The 23061-nt window shown below is 37.2% G+C and overlaps 1 protein-coding gene across 1 annotated transcript in view; it reads left to right on the forward strand.

The window, feature by feature from the left end:
* HIBCH (3-hydroxyisobutyryl-CoA hydrolase) overlaps nucleotides 1-23061 on the forward strand; it is a 76362-nt gene that overhangs the window by 36823 nt on the left and 16478 nt on the right. The window contains exons 7-11 of the mRNA XM_033111793.1: nucleotides 5453-5531; nucleotides 12529-12674; nucleotides 14721-14807; nucleotides 19004-19062; nucleotides 19761-19842. Coding sequence (XP_032967684.1) covers nucleotides 5453-5531; nucleotides 12529-12674; nucleotides 14721-14807; nucleotides 19004-19062; nucleotides 19761-19842 — 453 coding nt within the window. The remainder of the gene's footprint in view (nucleotides 1-5452; nucleotides 5532-12528; nucleotides 12675-14720; nucleotides 14808-19003; nucleotides 19063-19760; nucleotides 19843-23061) is intronic.

The raw sequence follows: 23061 nt of genomic DNA on the forward strand, positions 1-23061 counted from the left end.
TCTTACTATGTCCTCTGGCCCCAGTGGAATTTCAGCTAGCAATCAATAATAGAAAGATAAGTAAAATAACCTGAATGTTTGGAACACATGCTTATGTTATGCCTTGAGGGTAGGAAGGATTATTTAGATAGTACACTAAATGTACTATAGACAAAAATAAATTGGACTGCATTAAAATTAAGAACTTCTGTCCAAGAAGACATCATTAAGACATCATTAAGAGAATGGAAAGGCAAGCAACAGACTGATGAAAGTTATTTGAAATACATATATCTAACAAAGGAATCATATTCAGAATATATAAAGAATTTCTACAATAAGAACAATTAATGGAAAAAGAAGCAATACATTAGATATTTCACAAAGAGGATATCCAGATAACCAATAAACATGAAAAAGCACTCAGCTGCATTAATCATCAAGGAAATGCAAATTGAAACCACAATAAAATACTAATACATTAGAATGGCTAAAATGTGAAAGACAATTTCAAGTATTGGTGAGGATGTGGAATACCAAACTCATATATTACTGGTGGAGTAGTACTGCTGCTTTGAAAAATTGTTTGATAGTATCTTTTAAAAGTGATTGAATTAATACTCTTTGACCCAGCAGTTTTACTTCCTGGTATATACCCAACCAAAATGTATGTACTTATGAGACAAAAAATATACATAAGAATGGTCTTTGAATGAATGGTCATTGAATTAGTATCTATAATAGCCCCAAACTGGAAAAACTTAACTAGTCATTTACAGTAGAAAGGATTAATAAATTGTTGTTTATTCATATAAAAGAATGCTATACAATGAAAAAAGTTACTGCTATTCACTGCTATGTGAATGAATCTCATAAACATAATGGTGACTGAAAGAAGTCAGATAAATAATATATACTCTATGATTCTATTTATATCAAGATCAAAACCAGAAAAACTTAATCTTATTTTGTTAGCAGTCAGATAGTAGTTAATGGTAGGGTGGAGGGAGTAGTCGGACTGACAAGGTGCATAAAGGTATTTCTTAATAATTTTCACCTGGGTTTTGGTTACATGGATATGTTCATTTTGGTATAATTCACTGGACTTGTATACTTATTGTTACTATTTGTGTACTTTTGAATGTATATTATATGTCAATTAAGAACATTTTAAATACAAAAAAGCCAGTGTGACTGACCAGAGTGAAAGTGAGTTAATTGGGAAATGGTAGACCGTAAGATCAGGGCGATAGAAAGGGACCAACCAGATCGTGTATCAGCTGTAATGAGGAGTTTTGGTAATACCTTAATGTGATGAGAAGTCACTGGAGAATTTTGGGCAGGAGCAGGACATGAACTGTCTACGTTAATAAGGTTGCATGGCTGCTGTGTAGAGGATGGATTGTTGCAAGAACAGAACCCAAAGAGAGTAACCCAGGCAAGAGATGATAGTGGCTTTAACTAGGGTTGTGATGGTGGAAATGGTGAAAAGAGGCCCAGTCCAGGATATAATTTGAAATTAGAGCTGTCAAGACAGATTCATAGATTAGATTGTGAGATCGGAAAGAAAGAGATGCTGCTGCGATTTTTGGCCTGCGCAGCTGGGTCAATGGTGGTGCTATTTACTGAAATGGAAAAGACTGAGGGAGGGGCATGCGTAAGGAGAAATCAAGAGATTTCCTGGTGATGTGTGAAGTTTGAGATATATATTAGACATTCAAGTGGAGATGCTGAATTATAGACAGCTAGGTATAAAGGCTAGAGAAATCAGAGATGTGGAAATAACTTGAGTTATTAGTGTTGTGGATAATCCTGAAACTCTTGGGGCTCTTGGAAGAGATCATCTAGGGAATGAATGTAGAAAGAACAGAGTGCAGATGAAGTGGGCAGGTATTGGGGCAGATCAACATTTTGATTTCAGGGAGAAAAGAAAAAGCAACGAATGAGATGGAAGGAAAACCAAGAGAGTATGGTGTCTCAAAGCCAAGTGGAGTGTTTCCTGAAGTGGGAGTGAGCAACCCCGTCAAATGCTATGGACATATCCAATTAAATGGAAAATGAAATTTGACTACTGGTTTTCATGGGATGCAGAGAAAGTATTTGAGGAGAGTTAGGAATTGGAACACTGTCTTCCATTTGGGGAATGAATCTCTATAACCATTAGTTAGTACAACAAAACTTGAAGACTTTGAAGTCTTTGTAGTATAGCAAAGGAGTACCAGCTAAGCCTACTGGTTAAATAGAATGTAACAGTAAATTTCAGAAGTTTCAAGGGGAACTTCTTATGAGTAACCATAAAGGATTCTTTTATATTAGATACAAAAATTAGATACAAATCTGCCCTTTCAACATGGACCAGCTTTTATATTCTTGGTCAGGTGGCTTGAATTTTCCCAGCCTTCATCTTAATTGAAAGCCTTTTTAAACTGGCTCTTAATGGTACTTGTGTCAGTGATCTCATATTCTGAAAGCTTTTCATTGGTAACTTCTTACTAATAATATCTTGTCTTTGATTTCATTCATTTTATCAGCCGTGATTGAAACAAAATGTATAGAATTGTAACAGCTATCTATGATCTCAGCGGGATAGTAGACTGGAATGGGGGGTATCACTTTGTGAGGGGTGTAAATGTCTAACTAGTACATTGTTTTGTACACCTGAAACTAATAAAAATAAATAAATGAAATAAAAATAGACACTCCTAAAAAAAAAGAAGAAACAAAATGTAATACAAAATAAAAGTGCAACACAAAAATAAATATAAAATAACTGAATCCATGAATACAGGATCTATGTTTTCTACATGAAAGAATGTGGGGCTTATAAATTTCTTTCTCCATTGAGTTCATGAGGTAGAGAGGGTCCTTTGTAGAGAAGATGAGCTGTTAGGTGGCTCTTTTGCAAAGGAGTGAGGGTTCCAGAAGGTAACATGGGAATGGAGTTAGTCACGGAGAGCAGTGTTAGGAATGAAAAACCTAGTCACGGAGAGCAGTGTTAGGAATGAAAAACACAGAGCGATACTGAGATGAACATATACTGCAGGTCAAAGGACTAAAGTGGCTTCTGTTGTATGATGCTGCAACATGACAGGATATAGGTCTGGCTGTAATTGAAAATGTGAAGAGACTTTTTTAATTGAAAAGAACAGAGACTCACTCAAACAGATGCAGAAAAGAGAATGGGGCAGTTATTAAACAAATGCAGTGGTCAAATGGAAATCCAGAGATGAAAACCTCAGCATAGCCTGTCTTCCTTAAAATTGGACTGCAAGTGTGGACTTAAGGCAAATTTAAGCAGTCTGTTTCTTTTTGTCTCCAGCTATCTCTGCTGCTTTTTGTGTGTTTGCTGTGTTCTCTGTTATACAGGCTGTATGTAGCCTTCTCTCTTTTTTGGTTGTTACCTCATATAATTGCAGCTTTCACTTAGCTGTCATATCTTCTTCAGCTCAAATTTCAAATGACCTTGAAGTTTCTTTGGCTGTCATCAACTCACAGCTGCCTACTGTGTCTTCGTTTTCTGCCTGAGGAGTGAGAATATTGTTTCATGCACTTTTCTTCCCCCTTTGCTCCCTGGTCCTGAGAATTCTGGTGAGCCTCGAGTGCCACTGTGTCTCTGGGGAGAGAGAGGAACTAGGCTTTAACATATAAATATTTATTACTTGTGGATGTAGTCATGTGCTGCTTTTGGAATTCAGAGTTAATTAAAAGAGGTAGGGGGCAATAACCAAAGGAGTGTGGCTGAGGCAGGTCAGTCAGAGAGGCGTGGAGATCTTTCCTGCTGTGCAGCCCAGACAGAGGCAGCTCTTCTGAGCCCTAGGACTCAAAAGAACGTAGTCTGAAAACTGCAAATCCAGTCCAACTCTCTCTTGTAGTTCTTAGCAAGACATTCCTGAACACCAGTAGCTTTCAATGGCAATCTGATCAGCTAAAAGTGGAGAGTGAAGTGTGAGGCAAGGGCTCTTAAAATAATACAAAAAGACTATTAATAAAACTAGTAATGTTTTATTTGTATTAAAATTTGTAAGATTTCATATAATCTTGAAGTATATGTAATCTAATTTGGGTTAATAGAACCTGTAGTATGATGATATTTGCCTTTACAGAGAGTATCAAACATTGTGGATTTAACTTATAAATGTTGACACCAAAGAATCTAGGTAGTGACTAAATGAATTTTATTCATTTCCGTGGTCTTTTAAAATTTAAGCTTGGCATACAGTACATAAAATTTTAAGAAATTGCATGTACTTTCGAGTATTTTCTTAAAAAGGTTTAAAAATGTCAAGAACTTTTAAATGGCTGAACTGAATGTGAAAACACGAAAGGCTCGAGGAAATTTAATGAAAAATTGGAATTATCAGATAGAAATGAGACTCTTTCCATTTAGCTCACACTAATAGAACTTTTAATAAATGCCTGACATTGTTTCAGATATTTTACATGTTTTAACTCATTTAACTTTGTGATGTCAAAAGTAGAGTACACTGATGAGAATGGATTAAGAAAGAGAACTAAAACAATCTGATAGAAGCTCTGAATAATGTGAAAAGAACATAACATAGGAAATGTGTGTTCCAATGTGACTTGGATACTTTGTAATCACATGTATACCTCGCATTTATTTTCTGCAAATATGTCTGTTTATTCACATATGTTTATTCAAAGATGACTGCCCTTTTCAGTACCCGCGAACAAGTCAGAAATCCTTTCAGCCTATCTTTTTATTTTCTAAAATTTGTGTTTAGTAACCAATTTTTAAGAGTTATACGATTAGCCTTATTAATGTTGTATCTAAGAAAAATGATGTTGCTAATTTTATTTGATGAAATATATGAATAAATTAAATGTGTTAATATTCTGTTTAAAGCTATTAAAATTTGCTAGAATACCGTGTTTCCCCGAAAATTAAGACCTATCCAGACAATCAGCTCTAATATGTCTTTTGGAGCAAAAAGTAATATGAGACCCGGTCTTATATTATAGTCTAATGCATTTTATAGGTCTAATGCATCTTATATTATATAAGACCAAGTCTTATAGTAAAATAAAATCAGGTCTTATATTACTTTTTGCTCCAAAAGACGCATTAGAGCTGATTGTTCGGCTAGGTCTTACTTTCAGGGAAACACGGTAGCTTCTTGGTTGTGCTTTTTAATGATTGGTTCTGGGAAGAGTCAGTATTCTATAATGCTGTATCTGTTTTGAAATGAGAGGAACTGGGGAAGAGGACATGAAACATAACTTGAAATACTAGATGAAAAACATCTTAGCTAAAACAAATCTATTCCAGATATCAGGGTTACCCATATATCTTTTGCCCATCTGAAATTGTGTGGTTTAGGTTTTCTCTCCAATCTATCTCCTGAAAGAAACTTTTGTGGAATATAATTTACTTGGTTTATAATGTTTGTGAGTGTGTGAATTTGTTCTTTATTACACTATGTTAAAACACTTTTTTGCCTCATTTCCCTAGGGAGTTGGTCTCTCAGTTCATGGGCATTTTCGAGTGGCCACAGAAAAGTCTCTTTTTGCAATGCCGGAAACTGCAATAGGTAAAAAAAAATAAAAATTTTTCATAATTACTTTTAGAAGCATCTTCTTTTGATACATGTCAGATTACACTATTGTTGAAGGAACTGATGGAATCTTGTGTGAGATATAACAATGAAAGAATTTTAAAAAATTAGAATATGAAGATACCTAAAAATTTGTATCAGCTCAGTAAGTATATCTGAAAACATAACAGCAAGAATATTTAACTAGAAACACTAATACACTGTAGTTAATTTTAGATAAAAGGCTTATTAGGGGGAAATAGTCTTACATTCAGATGTATGATCCATTTGGAATTATTTTTGCTTATGCTGTGAGGTATGGATCAAAGGTACAAATCTAGGTTTATTATATTGCATATGGAGATATAATTGTTCCCACGCCATTTTTTGAAAAAGCTATTGTTTCTCCACTGATTACCTTTGCACCTTCATCTGTATATATTGATCTTGGTGCCAACACCACACTGGTGTTGTTGCTTAATAGTAAGTCTTGAAATCAGGTAGTGATAATCCTCCAATTTTGTTTGGTATAGCCAAAAAAACTTGGGGAAAAAAGATGCTTTGTATTTCTACATGAATTTTAGAGTGTTTGTCAATTGAAACAAAAAAGCCTGGTAGGATTTTGATTTGGATTGTCTAGCATCAATCAATTTAGGGAGAATTGACATCTTACAATAGAGTTTTCAGATCTGTGAGCCGACTGTGTCTCTCCATTTATTTAGGTCTTGTTAATTTCTTTAAGCTAAGTTTTATAGTTTTCAGTGTATAGGTCTTACACATCCTTTTTCAGATTTATCCTTAAGTATTTCATATTGTTTGATGCTATTGTAAATGATATTTTTAAAAAATTCAATTCTGATAGTTACCAATATGGATTTCCTAAATTGTCATTTGCAAATAACGTCAATTTTATTTTTTCCTTTCCACTCTGTATTTTCTTTTTCTAGCCTTATTACATTGGGTTTCTACATTGGTCTCTAAAACAAAGTTGAATAGAAGTGTTGAGAGTGGACATTCTTACCTTGTTCTTGATCCTAGGGGAAAATTTTCAGTTCTTCACCAATTAAGTATGATGTTAGATGTAGGCTTTTCACAGGTGCCCTTTATCAGGATGAGGAAATTTCCTTCTGTTTCTAGATTGTTGAGGGTTTTATTAGGAATGGATTTTGAGTTTTGTCATTTTTTTCCCTTCATCTAATGAGATGGCCGCTGGTTTTTCTTTTATAGCTTGTTAATGGTGAATTACTTTGATTGGTTTTCCAACATTAAATTGACCCCGCATTGCTAGGATAAATCTCACTCTGGTATGATGTGTTATACTTTTTATATGTTGTTGGGTTTGATATACTAAAGTTTTATTTGGAATTTTTGCATCTGTTTTCATGAAGGATAATCATCTGTGGTTTTCTTACAATGTCCTTGCTTCGTTTTGGTATCAGGGTAATGCTGGCTTCATTTTCTGAAAGAGTTTGTGTAAACTTGGTATCATTTTTGTCTGTGTTTGGTAGAATTCACCAGTGAAGCCATCTAGGCTTGGAGTTGTCTTTGTGGGAAGGTTTTTAAGTACAAATTCAAAGTCTTTAATAGATGTAGGTCTAGTCAAGTTGTCTATTTCTTCTTGCACGAGCTTTGGTAGTTTGGGTCTTTTAAGGAATTTGTCCAATTTATTAGCATAAAGTTGTTCATAATATTCCCTTATCTTTTTAGTATCTGTAATGATATCTGGCCCTTTTATTTTTTATATTAATACAAATTAAAAATTGTCTTCTCTCTTTTTTCTGCTCAGTCTAATTTAGAAGCTTACAATTTTATTGATTTTAAAAACATCAGCTTTTTTGGTTTTTCTATTTTATTTCTGCTCCAGTCTTTATTACTTCCTTTCTTTTGCTTACTTTATGTTTTATCACTTCTTTTTCTAGTCTCCTAAGGTGAAAGCTGAGGTGAGTAATTTCAGATCTGGGTATAGAATTCTATTCTAATTTTTAAATTTCAGGATTTTAAAGATGTTTCTACATGGTCTTCTTGTTTATGTTGTTTCCTATGAGAAATCTGCTCTCATCCTTATCTTTGTTTCTCTCTAAGTGTCTTTTTATATTCTCTGGCTGCTGTTAAGATTTTCTACTGATCATATATTTTGGGCTATGTGATTATGGTGTGCCTTAGTGTAGTTTTCATGTTTCTAATGCTTGTGTTTATTAAGCTACTTAGGTTTATAGTTTTTGTTAACTTTGGAAAATTTGACCTTGTTTCTTCAAATATTTTTCTATCCTTTTTTTTCCAGAAACTCTATTTAAACTTAGGCTCACTCATGCATTTTTCATTAAATTTTTTTTTTTCTTTTAGTTTCTATTCTTTAAGTTCACTGATCTTTTCTTTTGCAAAGTCTGATCTGTCCTTAATTTCATTCAGATATTTTTCAGTTTATACATTCATCTTAGTTTTCATCTATGCAAGTATCATTGAGGTCTTTTTTAAAAAAAAATGTATGCATCTTCTGTGTTTCTACTTAACTTTCTGAACATACAGGATATATTTATTGTAAGTGTTAAGTCTTTGTTTGCTAATTCTTATGTTTATGTCAGTTCTGGGTCACTTTTGATTTTTTTATCAAGTCATTATGGCTAGTTTTTTCATACTTTTTTTAGATGCTTGGTAATTTTTGATTGGATTGTAGACATTGTAAACTTTACCTTGTTGGGTACTGGATATTTTTGTATTCTTATAAAATATTCTTGAGCTTCTGGGTTGAAGTTAAGTCACTTTGAAACAGTTTGACCCTTTCAAGTCTTCTAAGACGTTTTTAAAATGCAGAATTAGAGGAGTGCTCGGGCTAGTGCTAATTATTTCCCACTATTGAAGCAAAGACCCCTCTTTGTATTCTACTCAGTATCTGTGAATCATGAGGTTTTTGGTCTGACTGGTGGGAACAGGCACTATTCCCAGCTTTGTGGATTCCCAGTACTGTTCTTTGTAATCTTTTTTTATGGTTCTTGTCCTAGACTCAGATAGTTTCCTCATACATATGTATTGCTCAGTACCAAGCCGAATACTTAACAGGAGACCCTCTGCAGATCTCCAGAGTTTTCTTTCTGTGCAGCTGTCTCATCTCTAGTGTTCTGTTCTGGAAGTTATAGCTGCCTCAGTCTCCTTAAACTCTTAACATCATCTCCTCAAATCAAGGACTATGCTGGGCCTGGAAATTATCTCAGGGCATTAAGCTAGAGTTCTTGTAGGGTTCACCTCACTTGTTTTCAGATTTTCAGAGATCACTTTCCTTTATTGCCTGATGGTCCAGTGTATTGAAAACCATTATTTCATATACTGCATTTGGTTTTATATTTGTTTCAGGTAGAAGGGTAAATCTGGTCCCTGTTATTCCATCTTGTCCAAAGAGTTAGTCTTGAATGGGTTCTTTAGATTAGGTAATTAAAGGGATTCTCCAAAGAAATGCCCTTTACGATGAGATTTGAATGACGAGGAGCCAGCAGAATGCTGTGGCAGTAAGAAAATTTAGTACAGACTCTAAAGTAAGAATGAACTTCATCTGTGCAAGGAACCAAGTAGAGGCAACTGTCTGAATCAAGGGCAGGAGTGATACACGGTGTTCAAAGAGGTGCATGGACTCTTGAAGAGGTACACGGGGACCTCTTGTGATGAGTTTGGATTTAAACCTAAACATCAAGGGAAACTGGGGGAGTTCAAAGCAGGGAGTGGCATCATCTGGTTTACATTTTAATACCATTATTCTGGCTGCTGTGAGGATAATGGTAAGGGTGCAGAGTAGTAGGGGGGAGACTTGTCAAGAGGTTATTATAGTCATGTGTTGCTTAACAACAGGGATACATTCTAAGAAATGCGTCGTTAGGTGATTTCATCATTGTGTAAACATCATGGACTGCACTTAAACTACGTGTTATAGCCCACTACACACATAGGCTGAGTGGTATAGCCTATTGCTTTCAGGCTACAAGCCAGTACATCATGTTACTGGACTGAATACTGTAGGCAGTTGTAATACAGTGGTACTTGTGTACCTAAACATATTTAAACATAGAAATGGTACAGTAAAAATATGGTATAAAAGATAAAGTTTCTGTGTGCCTGCGCACATGTGCGTTTGGGGAGGGGGTGGAAGAGGGCTGTAGAGGGAGGTGGTGTCAGGAGGGGGGAAGGGAGAAAGGGAAGGAAGAAAAGGGGAGAGAAAGGGAGAGCTGAGATTGAAAGAGATCCAGAGAGATTAAAGCTTGAGAGGAGAAATAATAAGTGGGAGGGAGGGGGAAGGACACCAAGAGGAAAAAGAGATAAAGAGAAACAAAGCGAAGGGGAGTGGGTGAGTGTGTGTGTGTGTAGGGGTGGGAAGGGGCGAGCGGGTGGGTTGAGGGCCCCCCTGGGTTCCCTTCCTCCCCAGCTCCCCTGGTTCCCTCGACAGCTCTTGGCCCCAGACAAGGGCAGGGGCAGGGCAGATGGACAGTACGCTGAGCCTCCTTGTATTTAAACTACGCAGAGCTAGCAGTAAATCCAGCATCTTATGTAGCTGGGTCCAGCCTTTTCTTGGAACATTTCAGACTTCTTGCTTATAGTCCATTCTAATCTGATGGGATCGTCGTCATATATGTGGCTGTTCACGGAAACTCAGGCGGTGCATGACTGTGCGCTAATCTAGAGCTGTGCTGTCTAGTACAGTAGCCACTAACCACATACAGCTATTTAAAATAAATTCAAATAAATGTGGTTCCTTAGTCGCACCAGCCACATTTCAAGTGTTTAATAGCCACTTATGGCGAGCAGACAGCATAGATTATAGAAGATTTTCATCATCACAGAAAATTATTTTGGATAGCAGAGGCCTAGAGAGGGAGGATTTTGGCTTGGAGTAGTGTGGAGGTATAGAGTTGGAATAGAGAAGATAGATTTGGAAAATATTTTGGAGTTGACTGGCTTGCTGATGTGACGAATCAGGAATAACTCCAAGGTGTTTATCTTTTGCTGCTGAATGGATGAGGCCAATTAGGGAAGGAGCGGTGTAGTTGGAGGGATGGGAATCAAGAGTTGTGTTTTTGCCGTGTCGTATCTGAGATCCTTATTGTCCACGTGGTTATATCTACAAAGCAGATGTGAGAGTTTGGTATTGAAGGGAAATGGCATAACCACATATACAGATTTGGGAGTGTGTTGGTCTGCTAGGGCTGCCACAACAAAATACCAGCATTTATGTCTCACACTTCTGGAGGCTGGAAGTGCAAGGCCAAGGTACTGGCAGGTTTGGTTTCACCTGAGGCCTCTCCTTCGCTTAGAGACAGGTGGTTTCTTGCTGTGTCCTCGTATGCCCTTTCTTCTGTGCGTGTGCCCCTGGTGTCTCTTCTTTTTATAAGGACACTGTCATACTGGATTAGGCCCCCACCCTTATAACCTCATTTCACTTTAGTTACCACTTTAAAGGCTCTGGCTCCAAATTGTCACATTGGGGGTTAGGGCTTCCACTTAAGAATTTGGGGTGGGGACACAGGTCAGTCCGTAACAGGGACGAATCTGCATATAGATGTTATCTAAATTCATAAGAGCAAAGAAAATGCGTGTGTAGGGTGGAGGGGATTGTCTGAGATCTAGCCTAGGCACTGAGTAGCATGTATAGTCAAGCAAAGGAAGGTGAGCCAGCAACCGGGACTGGAAGAAGCCACTTGGGGCCAAAAGAATGTGGTGCCCTGGAACAGATGAAAGTGTTCCAGGATTGAAGGCATTTTCATCGGGCCAAGTGCTGCTGAGGCTCTGGGGCAGGTAGGAATGCAGAAGGTGGGGGACCGAAGGGAGAAGACCAGAGTGGTGGGGTTCAGCGAGTGAGTAGTAAGAGACATAATTGAGAAAGTGGCGCAGGGCCTTGAAGACTTTGATAAAAGTGTTGGTTTTAATCTAAGAGAAACAGTTATGGACGAGTTTTCAGCAGTAGAATGTAAGACTGATCAAGATATGTGTTGCTAGAAAGATCACCCTGGCTTTTGTGTGGAGAACCATTTGGAGAAGAAATCAACAGGCGGACATAGTCTCTGACGGGGGGTTAAGAGAGTTGTACAGAGAAGAAGGTGTGGAGGCTGAAAGGTTGTATCCTTTATTGGGGTACGTGATACTGGAAGGAGATGATGGGAGTTGGAAAAGGTCATGAATTCAACCTCAGACCTATTTTGTTTGAGGTGCTAAGAGATGTTTCTGTTTACATTAGCACACTGCTAATTCTTTCAAGCCTAGTAACTTTTGTGTTTTTATCTCAACTTCATTAAATGAAGCCATCTTAGAATAGATATATGGATTATCAAACTAGAGAGTCACAATTGTTTAAGGAGCTCTTAAACACCAAAAAGTAGTGTACTGGCAGGTATTTGCATATATGCTATTTTCAGTTGTTACAACTGGAGAGAATAAAGGAATTCAAAAAATACTAATGGTTAGGAAAAAAGTAAAATGCAAGTGGTTTTATTAAGTATAAACTTGTTCATTTGATAGGACTAGTGGTTATTGCATCATTTTAAATATCTTAACTATTAGGTAATTGACTATTTGGAAAATAAATGGTAATAATGAAATTTCACATTAATGTAATAGCCTTAAATTATGCATATCTTTTCCTATGATTATGATATGGAAATAATGTTTTTTCAATTTTTTTTACCAGTTTTGGAGATTCTTTGAAAGTAATTTGTGGTGAGAAAATTTAGGTAGTATATATTGAGTACTTCTTATATACATAACATTGTGCCATCAAATACTTTATTGACTTCTGTAGAAATGAGACATGAAAATTTTGAAAAATACCCAAATTTAGTGAGCACATTTTATAGCAAGTCTTTTATGATATTGATTGCATTGCATAGTACTTAGTGTAATACATTTTCATATGGATTTAAACTCCAGAGAGAAATGACAATCTGATCTAAAGTAAAGAAAGTTATAGTCATCTCTTTGAGGTGAATCATTCTTACATTTTTTTGTTATTTAATTACAGGACTATTCCCTGATGTGGGTGGAGGTTATTTCTTGCCAAGACTTCAAGGGAAACTTGGTTACTTCCTTGCATTTACAGGATTCAGGCTGAAAGGAAGAGATGTGTACACAGCAGGAATTGCTACACACTTTGTAGATTCCGAAAAGGTAATTACTTGGATGATTTCATTTTGTATTGTTGGAATACCTCATATTATTCATGAGGCAGTATGAGTGGTTAAGATCACAGGCTTTGGTAGATATGGGTCTGACTCCTGGATCTATTGCTTAAAACTCTGTAACCTTAGGGAAAGTTCTTAAGCTCTCCAATCTTTAGTTTCCCCATAAACAAAATGAAGATAATCATATCAATTCAAGGCTGTTTTGCCTGGCACCTTCAGTGAATGTTTTTTAATGAATAATTACATTCTGTTAAAAAAAAAAAAACTACTTTAAGAAAGTCCAATATATAAAATTCTAAATTTATATATGAAAAGATAGGCGTTTACTTTATGAAAACATTTTGAAACTTTCTCTTGGTTTTGTTTCCCTGGTGCATTTAAAAGTTACATTTGTAAAATATGGTTTTAAAAACTTTCCTAAAGGATATCTGTTTCAAGTGACAATGTTTCTTTGTCTTTTTTAAAACCAGGGTTGCAGTGTTCTTAGCACAGGATAGGAACGTGACAAAGAGTATGGGAACAGACAGCCTGGCTTTAAATCCCAGTGTGCGTTGGGTCTTTTTCATCTCCAAAATGGGGACGGCAGTTTTACTACAGTAGTTGAAACTACTTGAGTTAAATATAACAGAAAACCCAGTTGAATGTGATTCTGCCTCAGAATTCCCAGCAAGAGATTTTGGGATTTATTCTGCTTCAGCTGGCTTAGCTCACTCTGATTGCACTGGTTTGTAGCACCCCTGAACCACGTGGGTGGATGGGTGGGTGGAATATACCCACTAGCTTAGCCTAGCTAATGTGGTCCACCCTGAACTGTGGGGTTAAGTCAGCTTCCCAGGAAACACATGGGTCTCTAAATGAATACCTGATCTTGAGGGAGGGTTGTTTTGGACAGGGGAAGGAAAGTTATAAAAATGTATGAAGTATACAAAGTTGAAGGTTGTCCCCTGTACACCGTTTGAGGGTTTTCCATCACATTGTTTGAAGTTTCAGATCTTTCCCCATGTTATGGCATACTCAGTCACATTGAGTAGGTGGCTGTCTCATCCTTCCCTTGAGCTGTCCCAGGAAACAAACATGGGCACTCCATTATATACTCTGGGTGGGGGACACTCTTGATTATAGTGGTATTTAGCTAAGGATGCTGGGAGAGGAAGCTGATCCACACCCTTCTCCCTTTTTTGCTAGCTTGCCAGTCATAATATCTGCAGTGTGTAGATCACCGTTCACAGGGCCTATAGTGGGTGACAAGAGTGAGTAGTACACATTGGGGATGGGGCGAGACAGAGGGGGGTACAAAAGATAAATAATCAGTTCATCTGACAGAGTAAAGTATAAGTGTGGAAACAGAATACAGAGCAAATACTCAGTGGATTGAAAGGAAGAAGAGCTTACTTATAAGAAAGTTTTCTCACAAAATTGCAGTTTAGTGAGCATTGTCAGGAAAAGGCATTCTGGAGAGAGGAGACATTTAATAAGAAAGCCCAATGAGCAGAAAAGCATTAGCTATGTTTTGTAAACAGTAGGAGACATTTAATAAGAAAGCCCAATGAGCAGAAAAGCATTAGCTATGTTTTGTAAACAGTAACAAGTACTATTTGGCTGAGCATAGGATGGATATGTGAGGAGTATAAACGGAGAGTTAGTGTCTCTGTTATAGAGCTCTGCGTTATAGTAGCCATTAGTCACATGTAGCAATTTTGGTTAAAATTATTTAAAATAAAATTTGTTATTCAGATCTTTGGTTGTCGTACCATGTTTCAAGTGTTCAATAGCCAGAGGGAAACAGAGATGGATGTCTCTAATTCTCTTTAGTTTCTCCCACCTTTATCCAACCCTTGCAAGGCAACATTTGCTATGTGGGGATGTGTGTGCACAACTTCAGTGAAAATTTCCTTCACTGATTCAACTGAAGAGAGAGCATCATAATTTTAAGATAAGGATTTTAAAAGAGAATAGAAGATTTCTAAAAAATCGTTTTTGTGTTTCTGTGTGGTCTCAAATCTGTTTTCCATTTTTTTTTTTTAACCTTTAGTTGAGCATGCTAGAAGCAGATTTGTTAGCCCTGAAGTCTCCTTCAAAAGAAAATATTGCAGATGTCTTAGACACTTACCACACGAAGGTAATCTTCTCAGTATTCTAACCTCAGATTTTAATTCATGGGGAAGGGGGAGTGATAGAAAAATTGGCAGTTGGTGAACATTATAGTTGGTAGGTGTAAATAAATGTATTGGATTTTATTCACTTCAGGGCTCCATGGGAGAATCTGTGCTTCACAATTGTTAGGATGGTCATTTGGTAAGATGACGTCTTTACTGTGCAACTGCACTGCTTGTCTTCTCCTTGCTGCTGAATTTCGGTGCATAGCCTGTGATTGGCCCTTGAAGCGGATTTTTACAAGGCATCGTGACGTTTCTATAATGGAAGTTCACTGTTGACACTGTTTGTGAAGATGTTAAACTGAAACTCTGATATGTAACTAAATATAGTGAAGTCCATTGCAGCATTTACTTTTAACTCCTTAGTTATGTTGTCTAACTTAAATTTCTCATAAGAGCAAGAATCCATGAAAATGCTATATGACTTCCAGTTAAACATGACGGATTGAATACATGCTCCCTCCTAAGACACCACTAAAACTGCAGCAAGGAACAAAAATGGCACGAATCCACAAAGAGACAGAACAGAAGAGGAGACAGCACAGGCATGAGATGTCAGTATTTGGGACCTTGAAAGCAGAAGGATGGAAGGCAGCTACTGTAGACCTGAGGACACCGAAACCTTTCCCTTTGGGGAAGCCAATAAGCAGCAGTTGTTACTGTAGACCCCATTGTAAGGTACCAGGTCCCTCTGAAAATGGGCGTGTGGACTAGTGCAGGAAAACGGGAGGATCTCTGCAAATTTTTATAAGGAGCAGTTAGGCCTCCAAAAGTCCTCCTGTAGGAGCAGCTATCCGCTCATAACCTGGCAGGAGACTAGAGACTTACTTCTTAAAAAGACCAAGTCGTACAGGCCTAGCTGATGAGGGCAGGGGTAGGCAGAGCGTACTAAATGGGAAGAGGCAGAACGTACTAAATGGGCAGGCCTCTAGCCTCTTTCCCTAGTTGGCTTCCAGAACCGTTACATACTATCTGTCTTAGTCACTTTGGGCAGCTATAACAAAAACACCATATACTGGGTGACTTAAACAGCAGAAACTTATTTCTCACAGTTCCAGAGGCTGGGAAGTTCAAGATCAAGGTGCCAACCAATTAGGCTCCCAGTAAGGATCGTCTTCCTGGTTTGCAGATGGAAGCCACCTTTCTGTATCCTCACACAGCAGAGAGGGAGAAAGTGAGCTTTCTCAGATCTCTTCTTAGAAGGGCCCTGTCCCATCATGAGGGTCTACCTCCTGACCTTCTTACCTCCCGAAGTCCCCACCTCCAAATACCATCACTCTGGGGATTAGGGCTTCAGCATGAATTTGGGGGGATCACAAACATTCCGTTCATACCATCATCCCACTTCCAGGCAATACATTAGGAGGAACAGAACCTGTAGACACTGACATTAGAGGGCTCTCTAATGAAACATGCAGATCCTTGCCTGGCCATCTTCTGCTGCATCAGACAATTGACAGTTCTATAACTGCAATTGACATTACATACAAAGCTTCCTAATTTTACTGCTTCCCACAGAAGAACAGGGATTGCCAGGCATTAAAAAAAAAAAAAAAAAAAAAAAAAAAAGACCGATTGGCCAAAGCGAACAAAAAAGATAGTTGAAGGAAGCAGACAATTCAGGGAGAAGAAGGAAACTTCAAAAAGAAACAAACCTATAGTTATTATCTTCAGATAAGAGGAAAATATTTCATCTATGAAATAGCAAATGTTATGAAGATAAGTAGTCAAAGAATAAAAAGAGATTTAAAGTATGATAACAACCCAAACAGATTAGATTAAAATTGATGGTTGCGGAAAACTCTTAAGAGGACAAAAAGGATACTAAGATGATAAATGGAGAGAAAAGAAAATGACAGGCATTATTCCAAGAGGTCCAATATATAATTATTAGGAATTTATAATAAAGAAGATAGAGAGGATGAAATTCTTAGAGAAATGGTGTAAAAAATTACCCAGAACTGAAGGACAGATTGGTGGGGCCCCTGAATACTCAATGAGACAAATATGAATATAGAGCATGTGAGAATTTCGTCAGATTTGGTCAAAGTATTTGACAGTCTATCGTGTTGTCAAGTTGAGTAAATGTGGAATGCGTTATAGTGTGTGTGTGTGGCGGGCTGGGGGGCGGGATGTTGAAGGGCCTTATACCAAAGAGTTCTGTTAAATGTATACAAGTATTAGTCTGTAGGTAAAGTCGTCTTAGCCTTGTCTTACTTGGTATTTTTCTCAGTGATTGGATGAGAATGATGACAGCATTTTGATCAAATTGATTTCAAACTAAGAAAATAAATGAGGTAAAAGAATATGGATGAAAAAAAAATCCCCTTTGAGTTTAGAGTGATCTGTTTAATAGCAACAGTGTGAAATTTAATAGGTGGAGAAAACACAGCCTGTGTTTTCCTTTCTCTCATAGTAGTGCCACATACACAACACTTCTGAGACCAGCTGTGTGGGCGTTCCACCCATCAAGGAATGCTCTGTGACACCAGCAGGGTGTCCTCTAATTCATTTCCGTGCTAACACTATTTACCTGGAGTTGGCGTCCGACCCCACAACTTGAGGGCCCAGTCCCACACGACTGACTACACACTTCAGCCATCAGTCACAAGTCCCAGATTGTCACCTGTACTTCTGACTGACTAGCTATAAATCTGGGTTCCCACGACCCCCTCCTTGGTTTCAGTAATTTACAAGAATGGCTCACAAATCTCAGGGAAGCACTTAACATTTATGGGTTTATTGTAACAGGTATAATAAACGATATAAATGAAGAACGAGGTCCAGGAGGGTCTCAAGTGCAGGAGCTTCTGCCCCCATGAAGTAGGGGTGCACCATGCTCCCCGAACGTGGATGTGTTCACCAACCTGAAAGCTCTCCAAGCCCATCCTTTTTGGGGTTTTTACGGAGGCTCCATTACATAGGCACGATTGATTAAGTTACTGGCCATTGGTGATTGAACTCTCATCATCAGCCCCTTTCCCTTCACTAGGTGAAGAGACGGAGGTAGGGAGTTGCCGTGGAGATGGCGGGGGAGGGGGCTGAAAGTTCCAACTCCGTAATCACTTGGTGGTTCCCCTGGCAGCCTGTCCCCATCCTGTGGGGCTTTCCAAAAGTCACCTCATTAACATAAACAACCTGTGTGATTGAAAGGGACTTGTTATGAATAAAACAAGATGCCCACTTCACCTTTGTTTCAGGAACTGAGGACAAAAGTCCAAATATAACAAAAGGTACTCTGCTTGGGATATTCCAAGGGTTTTGGCAGCTGTGAGCCAGGAACGGAAGACCAAAAGTGTATTTCCTATTTTTAAATCATAGTATCACAATACAGATAAGTAAAAATCTTGGGTTTCCGTCCAAAATACCAAATTCATAAATACAGAAGGGGAGAAATGTGGCTAGAATGGCACCAGTTAAAGTTTTAACTGCTTGGTGTAAATCAGCAGCCTAATAGGACTGCCCCCAAACTAACCCAGAGGTAGTCTTATTAGTAAAAGCATTGTGTCCAAAACAAACAAGGCTGTGTGGGGCCCTGTTGTACTTTGTATGATTCAGCCACACCTGCAGCTAAAGTACCTGTTCTGCACTTTGAGAATGACCTTGATAAACTGGAACCGTGCATGAGAAAGACCTGGATTGTGAGGGGCACAAAACCACACTGTGGGAGAGAAGATGAAGGTGGAAGAGGGTAGAGCTAGAAACATGAGAGGGCTTACTTTTGGTCCAGAATTAAAAGAAAAAATTCTAATTATAGTTGTTCAAGCACTCGTGAGTTTCTTCCTGAGGAACCGTTTCTCACCCTGGAGGTCAATGCTGCAGGAATATTGAGGGTGTGGTAGGAATTTCTGTATCACATGGGAATGTGGGCAGGATGATTTCTCAAGTCCCTTGCAGTTCTTAAAGTTACTGACACACTTTAAGAATAATGTATCATAAGGACATTTTTGCCTTTGACACCTTTAAGAGCTAGTCTGGAATAATACATGCTGTCTGAATTTTGAACACACTGTGGTAGTTATTTATGAGACTTGGATGTCATTGGACTGAAAGTAATAATCTGTCCCAAAGTGTATCATTAAGTATGATAAAATTATTAAAGATTTTTAAAAGATTTGAGTTTCTTCAAGTTAATTTAAGTATTTTTCTTTTCAAACAGTCCAAGATTGATCAAAACAAGCCTTTTATACTTGAGGAACACTTGGACAAAATAAACAGGTATTTAAAGAGAGGTCTCAATTAAATCTGTTCCTTTGGAAAGACTGTATTAAATTGAATTTGCTAACGTTGTAATTACGTTGTGTTTGATAATACACTGAATTCTGAGATCAGTTAGCATAGTGCTTTTATGTTCACTTACCTTTGAAAATAGCTTCTTGCCCATTCTTTAAGGGGGAAATAAGTCTATTATATTTAAGTAATCTGTCATTTTACTAAAAAATATTTTTTGTTGTTTTAAATGGGGAAGAGAGGCTAGAAAATAAGAATTGAATTAATTTATCTTTGTAAAGTCATCTCTGATGGTCTGATCAAGCCAATCAGCAAATGGTTCTATGCAGTGATTTGAGAGATTGACAAACTGGCTTAAGGAAGACAAGAAGAAAACTATTGGAAAATAAGACAACTATCCCTGCGTTTTTAGAAGCATCAGTTTTTCACAGTTAAGATACCATTTATTTATATATAATAGATGCAACAAAGCAAAAGAGAAAATTTAGGCTTTATTTTGCGTCAGTGACAGTGCACTGCAGACACTGTCACAGAGAAGCAGTGTTTTATTTCACTATCCTGTAAAACAGGTTGGAAACTTTTTCATTAGTGAGATGGGGTTTGGGGGAAGCCTGTGTTTAGGTTCATTGCTGTCTCAGAAAGAAGAGATCACACATTGGTGAAATCATGTGTTTCCTTTCTTACAGCTGGTTCTCTGCCAACTCTGTGGAACAGATTATTGAAATTTTACAGCAGGATGGTTCCTCTTTTGCCCTGGAGCAATTGAAGGTAATATATGGGTCACTTCTGCCCTGAGCATTCTTTTCAGGGTGCTAGATCTCTGTGGTGGTGACACAGCCCACTGATTTTTTGTTTGTTTGTTTTTCTGAACTCAGTTGAGCTTCAGAATGCAGTTCCGCAAAACCAATATCTAAACTCAAGTGCCTCATCTACCTGCTGGGTGTTGAAGGAAACGCTAAGCTGTTTTAGGTCCTTTGACTGTAACAGAGAAGGACTTCAGTAAGCATGCTTCATCTCCAGTCATCTTCTGTGTCCTGTGGTAGAAGCATTTAGAGACATTTTTATTCAAAGGGTTGGGTCACTGGAGAATAGTCACATTGTAATATATTGCAATTGTACCATTAATCTGTAAGTTCTGTTTAATATACAACAGATCAATACATGGTCTTTCTAAGCAGTAGGTTTAATAAAAAAGGGATCTTTTTTAAACTAACAAGAGGCTCCATCTACAGCCATAGCTGAGTTGTAAGCCATGTTTCTCAGTGTTAGATATGCTTTGATCTTTCTACAATATGACTCAACTGGTAACAGCAAAAGAAAAGTAATTTTTGTATAAATGAGTGAACATTGGGTACAGATATTCTTAGAACTGTCATATGATTATAAAACTGAGTTTTCAGATTTCTAGACAAAGGAAAGAAAATAAAGTTTCCTTGTACATAAAAGAAAAGATGTTTTAGCTTGTCTTTATCTGTGTGGATATAATTATAGCATTTCAATTGTCATGAAACTTGACAAAAAAATTTAAGTTAGGTCTTACCTGTGAAGATGAAAACATTTCCCCACTCTTACTGTATAAGGGGAAATCCCAAGGTAATTTGTCTCTTGGCATCTTGGTATTGAACTTGTGTTAACTTTCAAGGATAGGCATAAATTAGAGTAGGTAGGACAGCTGTATATTTTTCTAATTCACAAAAGTTAATTAATATTACTATTAACAACTTTTAGGAATGTTTGCATAAATGCAAATAATTATTTTATATTTCAAGGATTCTGACTTTAAGTTGGTTCTCTTGTTTCCAGAATAATATAGAAACTAGTATTCCTGTTTTTAATTTTTATTTTTTTTCCAGCAGTAGGGCACAATTGAGTACGCATTTAGCAATTTCATTTGAAAATAGTTATGCAACACATTACCACATAGGCTATATGATGTCACTTTAAAGCAGTACAGATTACAACTAACATTGCATATTTTAAAACCTATGCATTATTTTAAAACCACTGGCCTACTCCAAAACAGAACAGGACTCAGATAGTCTTTCAGTTTTCCTTCCATTCCTCTGGCAATTTGATTATTCTGCATTCAGAAAAGGGTAGTTGGTAAGCCACCAATCCCAGCTAGGATCACTATAAACACTCATTGAAAGGACAGATTTTCATTTTTATTCAGTTGATCTATAACTCTGGTGAATGAATGTGGCTCCAAAATATTAGTATCTGCTGGGAGTAATATGATGTGGGAATCAAAAATTCTCACGGAGGCTTTCCTGACAGAGCTTCGATATAGGGCTCCTTTTAGTGATGTCATTCAGAAACAAACACCAAAAAACCATGAGGGAGAATATAGTTTTCAGTACTTTGGTGAAAGGTTTGCAGATCAAATGTCAAAAAATGTTAAAGAAGATTCTAATACTTGTTTCAGTGATTCTCTAGGATTGCGCCTAACAGCTGGGGATTCTTCAAGGATTCCTGTCTTCTTTGTGCAGGTCCCAAGGATTTAGTCTTCGTTTATGTTCCAAGTTGCAACCATCTACTCTGTCTTAGGGGTTCTCTCTCCAAGATTGTCTGTGGGGAAGGACATAGTCTTTTCAACATATTTGCTAATCAGTAAATAAAAACATAGGGTTCTTTATCCTTTCTTTAGATTTTCAAAATTTTGCTGTTAATCACTATAGGATATCATGGGGTTAAAAAATAAATGAGGAAATCGTAAATTCTTTATAACCAATGCCATTTTCATAGTATTTTAGTTTATGGCTTCTCATGTTTTTCTTAGATTTTCTTCCACGTTTCCAATATGCCTTTTTTATTTTAATGCTTAAGGTTGGAATTCATCAAATCTCCTTGTAATCCTTCTTTTGATGTAGGCTGTTCATGGTGCCAAACAACCCATGTAAGCTAATGGGGTATTTAAATGCCCGGTGGTAGCTTAACTTTAGGGAAATGGTAGCTTCCCTAAGGAAGCTTAAGCTTTGGTAGCTTAACCAAAGACACCAGGTGTGGTGCTCTCATGTTTTTGTGTGTGTTTTTAATTGTGATAAAATACCTATCACATGAAATTTATCACCTTAACCATTTTTAAGTGTACAGTTCAGAATTAAGTGTATTCACACTGTTGTGCAGCCAATCTCCAGAACGTTTTCATCTTGAAAAATTGAAACTTTATACCCATTAAACAACAACTCTCCATTTCCCCCTCTCCCGTGGCTGGCAACCGCCACTCTGTTGCTATGAATTGGACTGCTCTGGATATCTTGCATAAGTGGAATCCTGTTATGACTGGTTTATTTCACTTAGCATACTGTTTCAAGGTTCATTCATGTTGTAGCATGTACCAGAATTTCATTCTTTTTTAAGGCTAATATTCCATTGTATGGGTAGACCAATTTTGTTTATCCATTCATAGATGGGCATTTTGGTTGCTTCTACCTTTTGGCTCTTGTGAATAATGCTGCTATGAACATGGGTGTACAAATACCTTGTCAAGACCCTGCTTTTAATTCTTCTGTATATATACCCAGAAGTGAAATTGCTGCATCATATGTTAATACTATTTTTTAATTTTTTGAATAACTTCCATACTGTTTTTCGTAGCAGCCACACCATTTTTACATTCTCACCAACAACAGCACAAAGGTTCCAATGTTTCCACTTCCTCACCAATACTCGTTATTTTCTGGGTTTTTCCTAGTCGCCATCCTAATGGCTGTGAGGTAATAACTCTCTGTGTCTTTGGTTTGCATTTTCCTAATGATTAGTGATATTGAACATCTTTTCATATACTTGTTGGCCATTTGTATCTTCTTTGGAGAAATGTCTATTCAAATCCTTGGCTCATTTTTTAAATTGGATTTTGTTTTTTTGTTATTGAGTTGTAGGAAGTCCTTTCCTGTTTCAATCTCCCTTTTCTGGTAATGAGCCTAACAGGTTTGCCAAAGTAAAGAAGGTTCTTCAGGGCCAGTGAGAGAAGTATTTCTTTTGCAG

This window comes from Rhinolophus ferrumequinum, chromosome 8 (assembly GCF_004115265.2).
Source record: "Rhinolophus ferrumequinum isolate MPI-CBG mRhiFer1 chromosome 8, mRhiFer1_v1.p, whole genome shotgun sequence".
In the NCBI taxonomy this organism is placed as follows: domain Eukaryota; kingdom Metazoa; phylum Chordata; class Mammalia; order Chiroptera; family Rhinolophidae; genus Rhinolophus; species Rhinolophus ferrumequinum.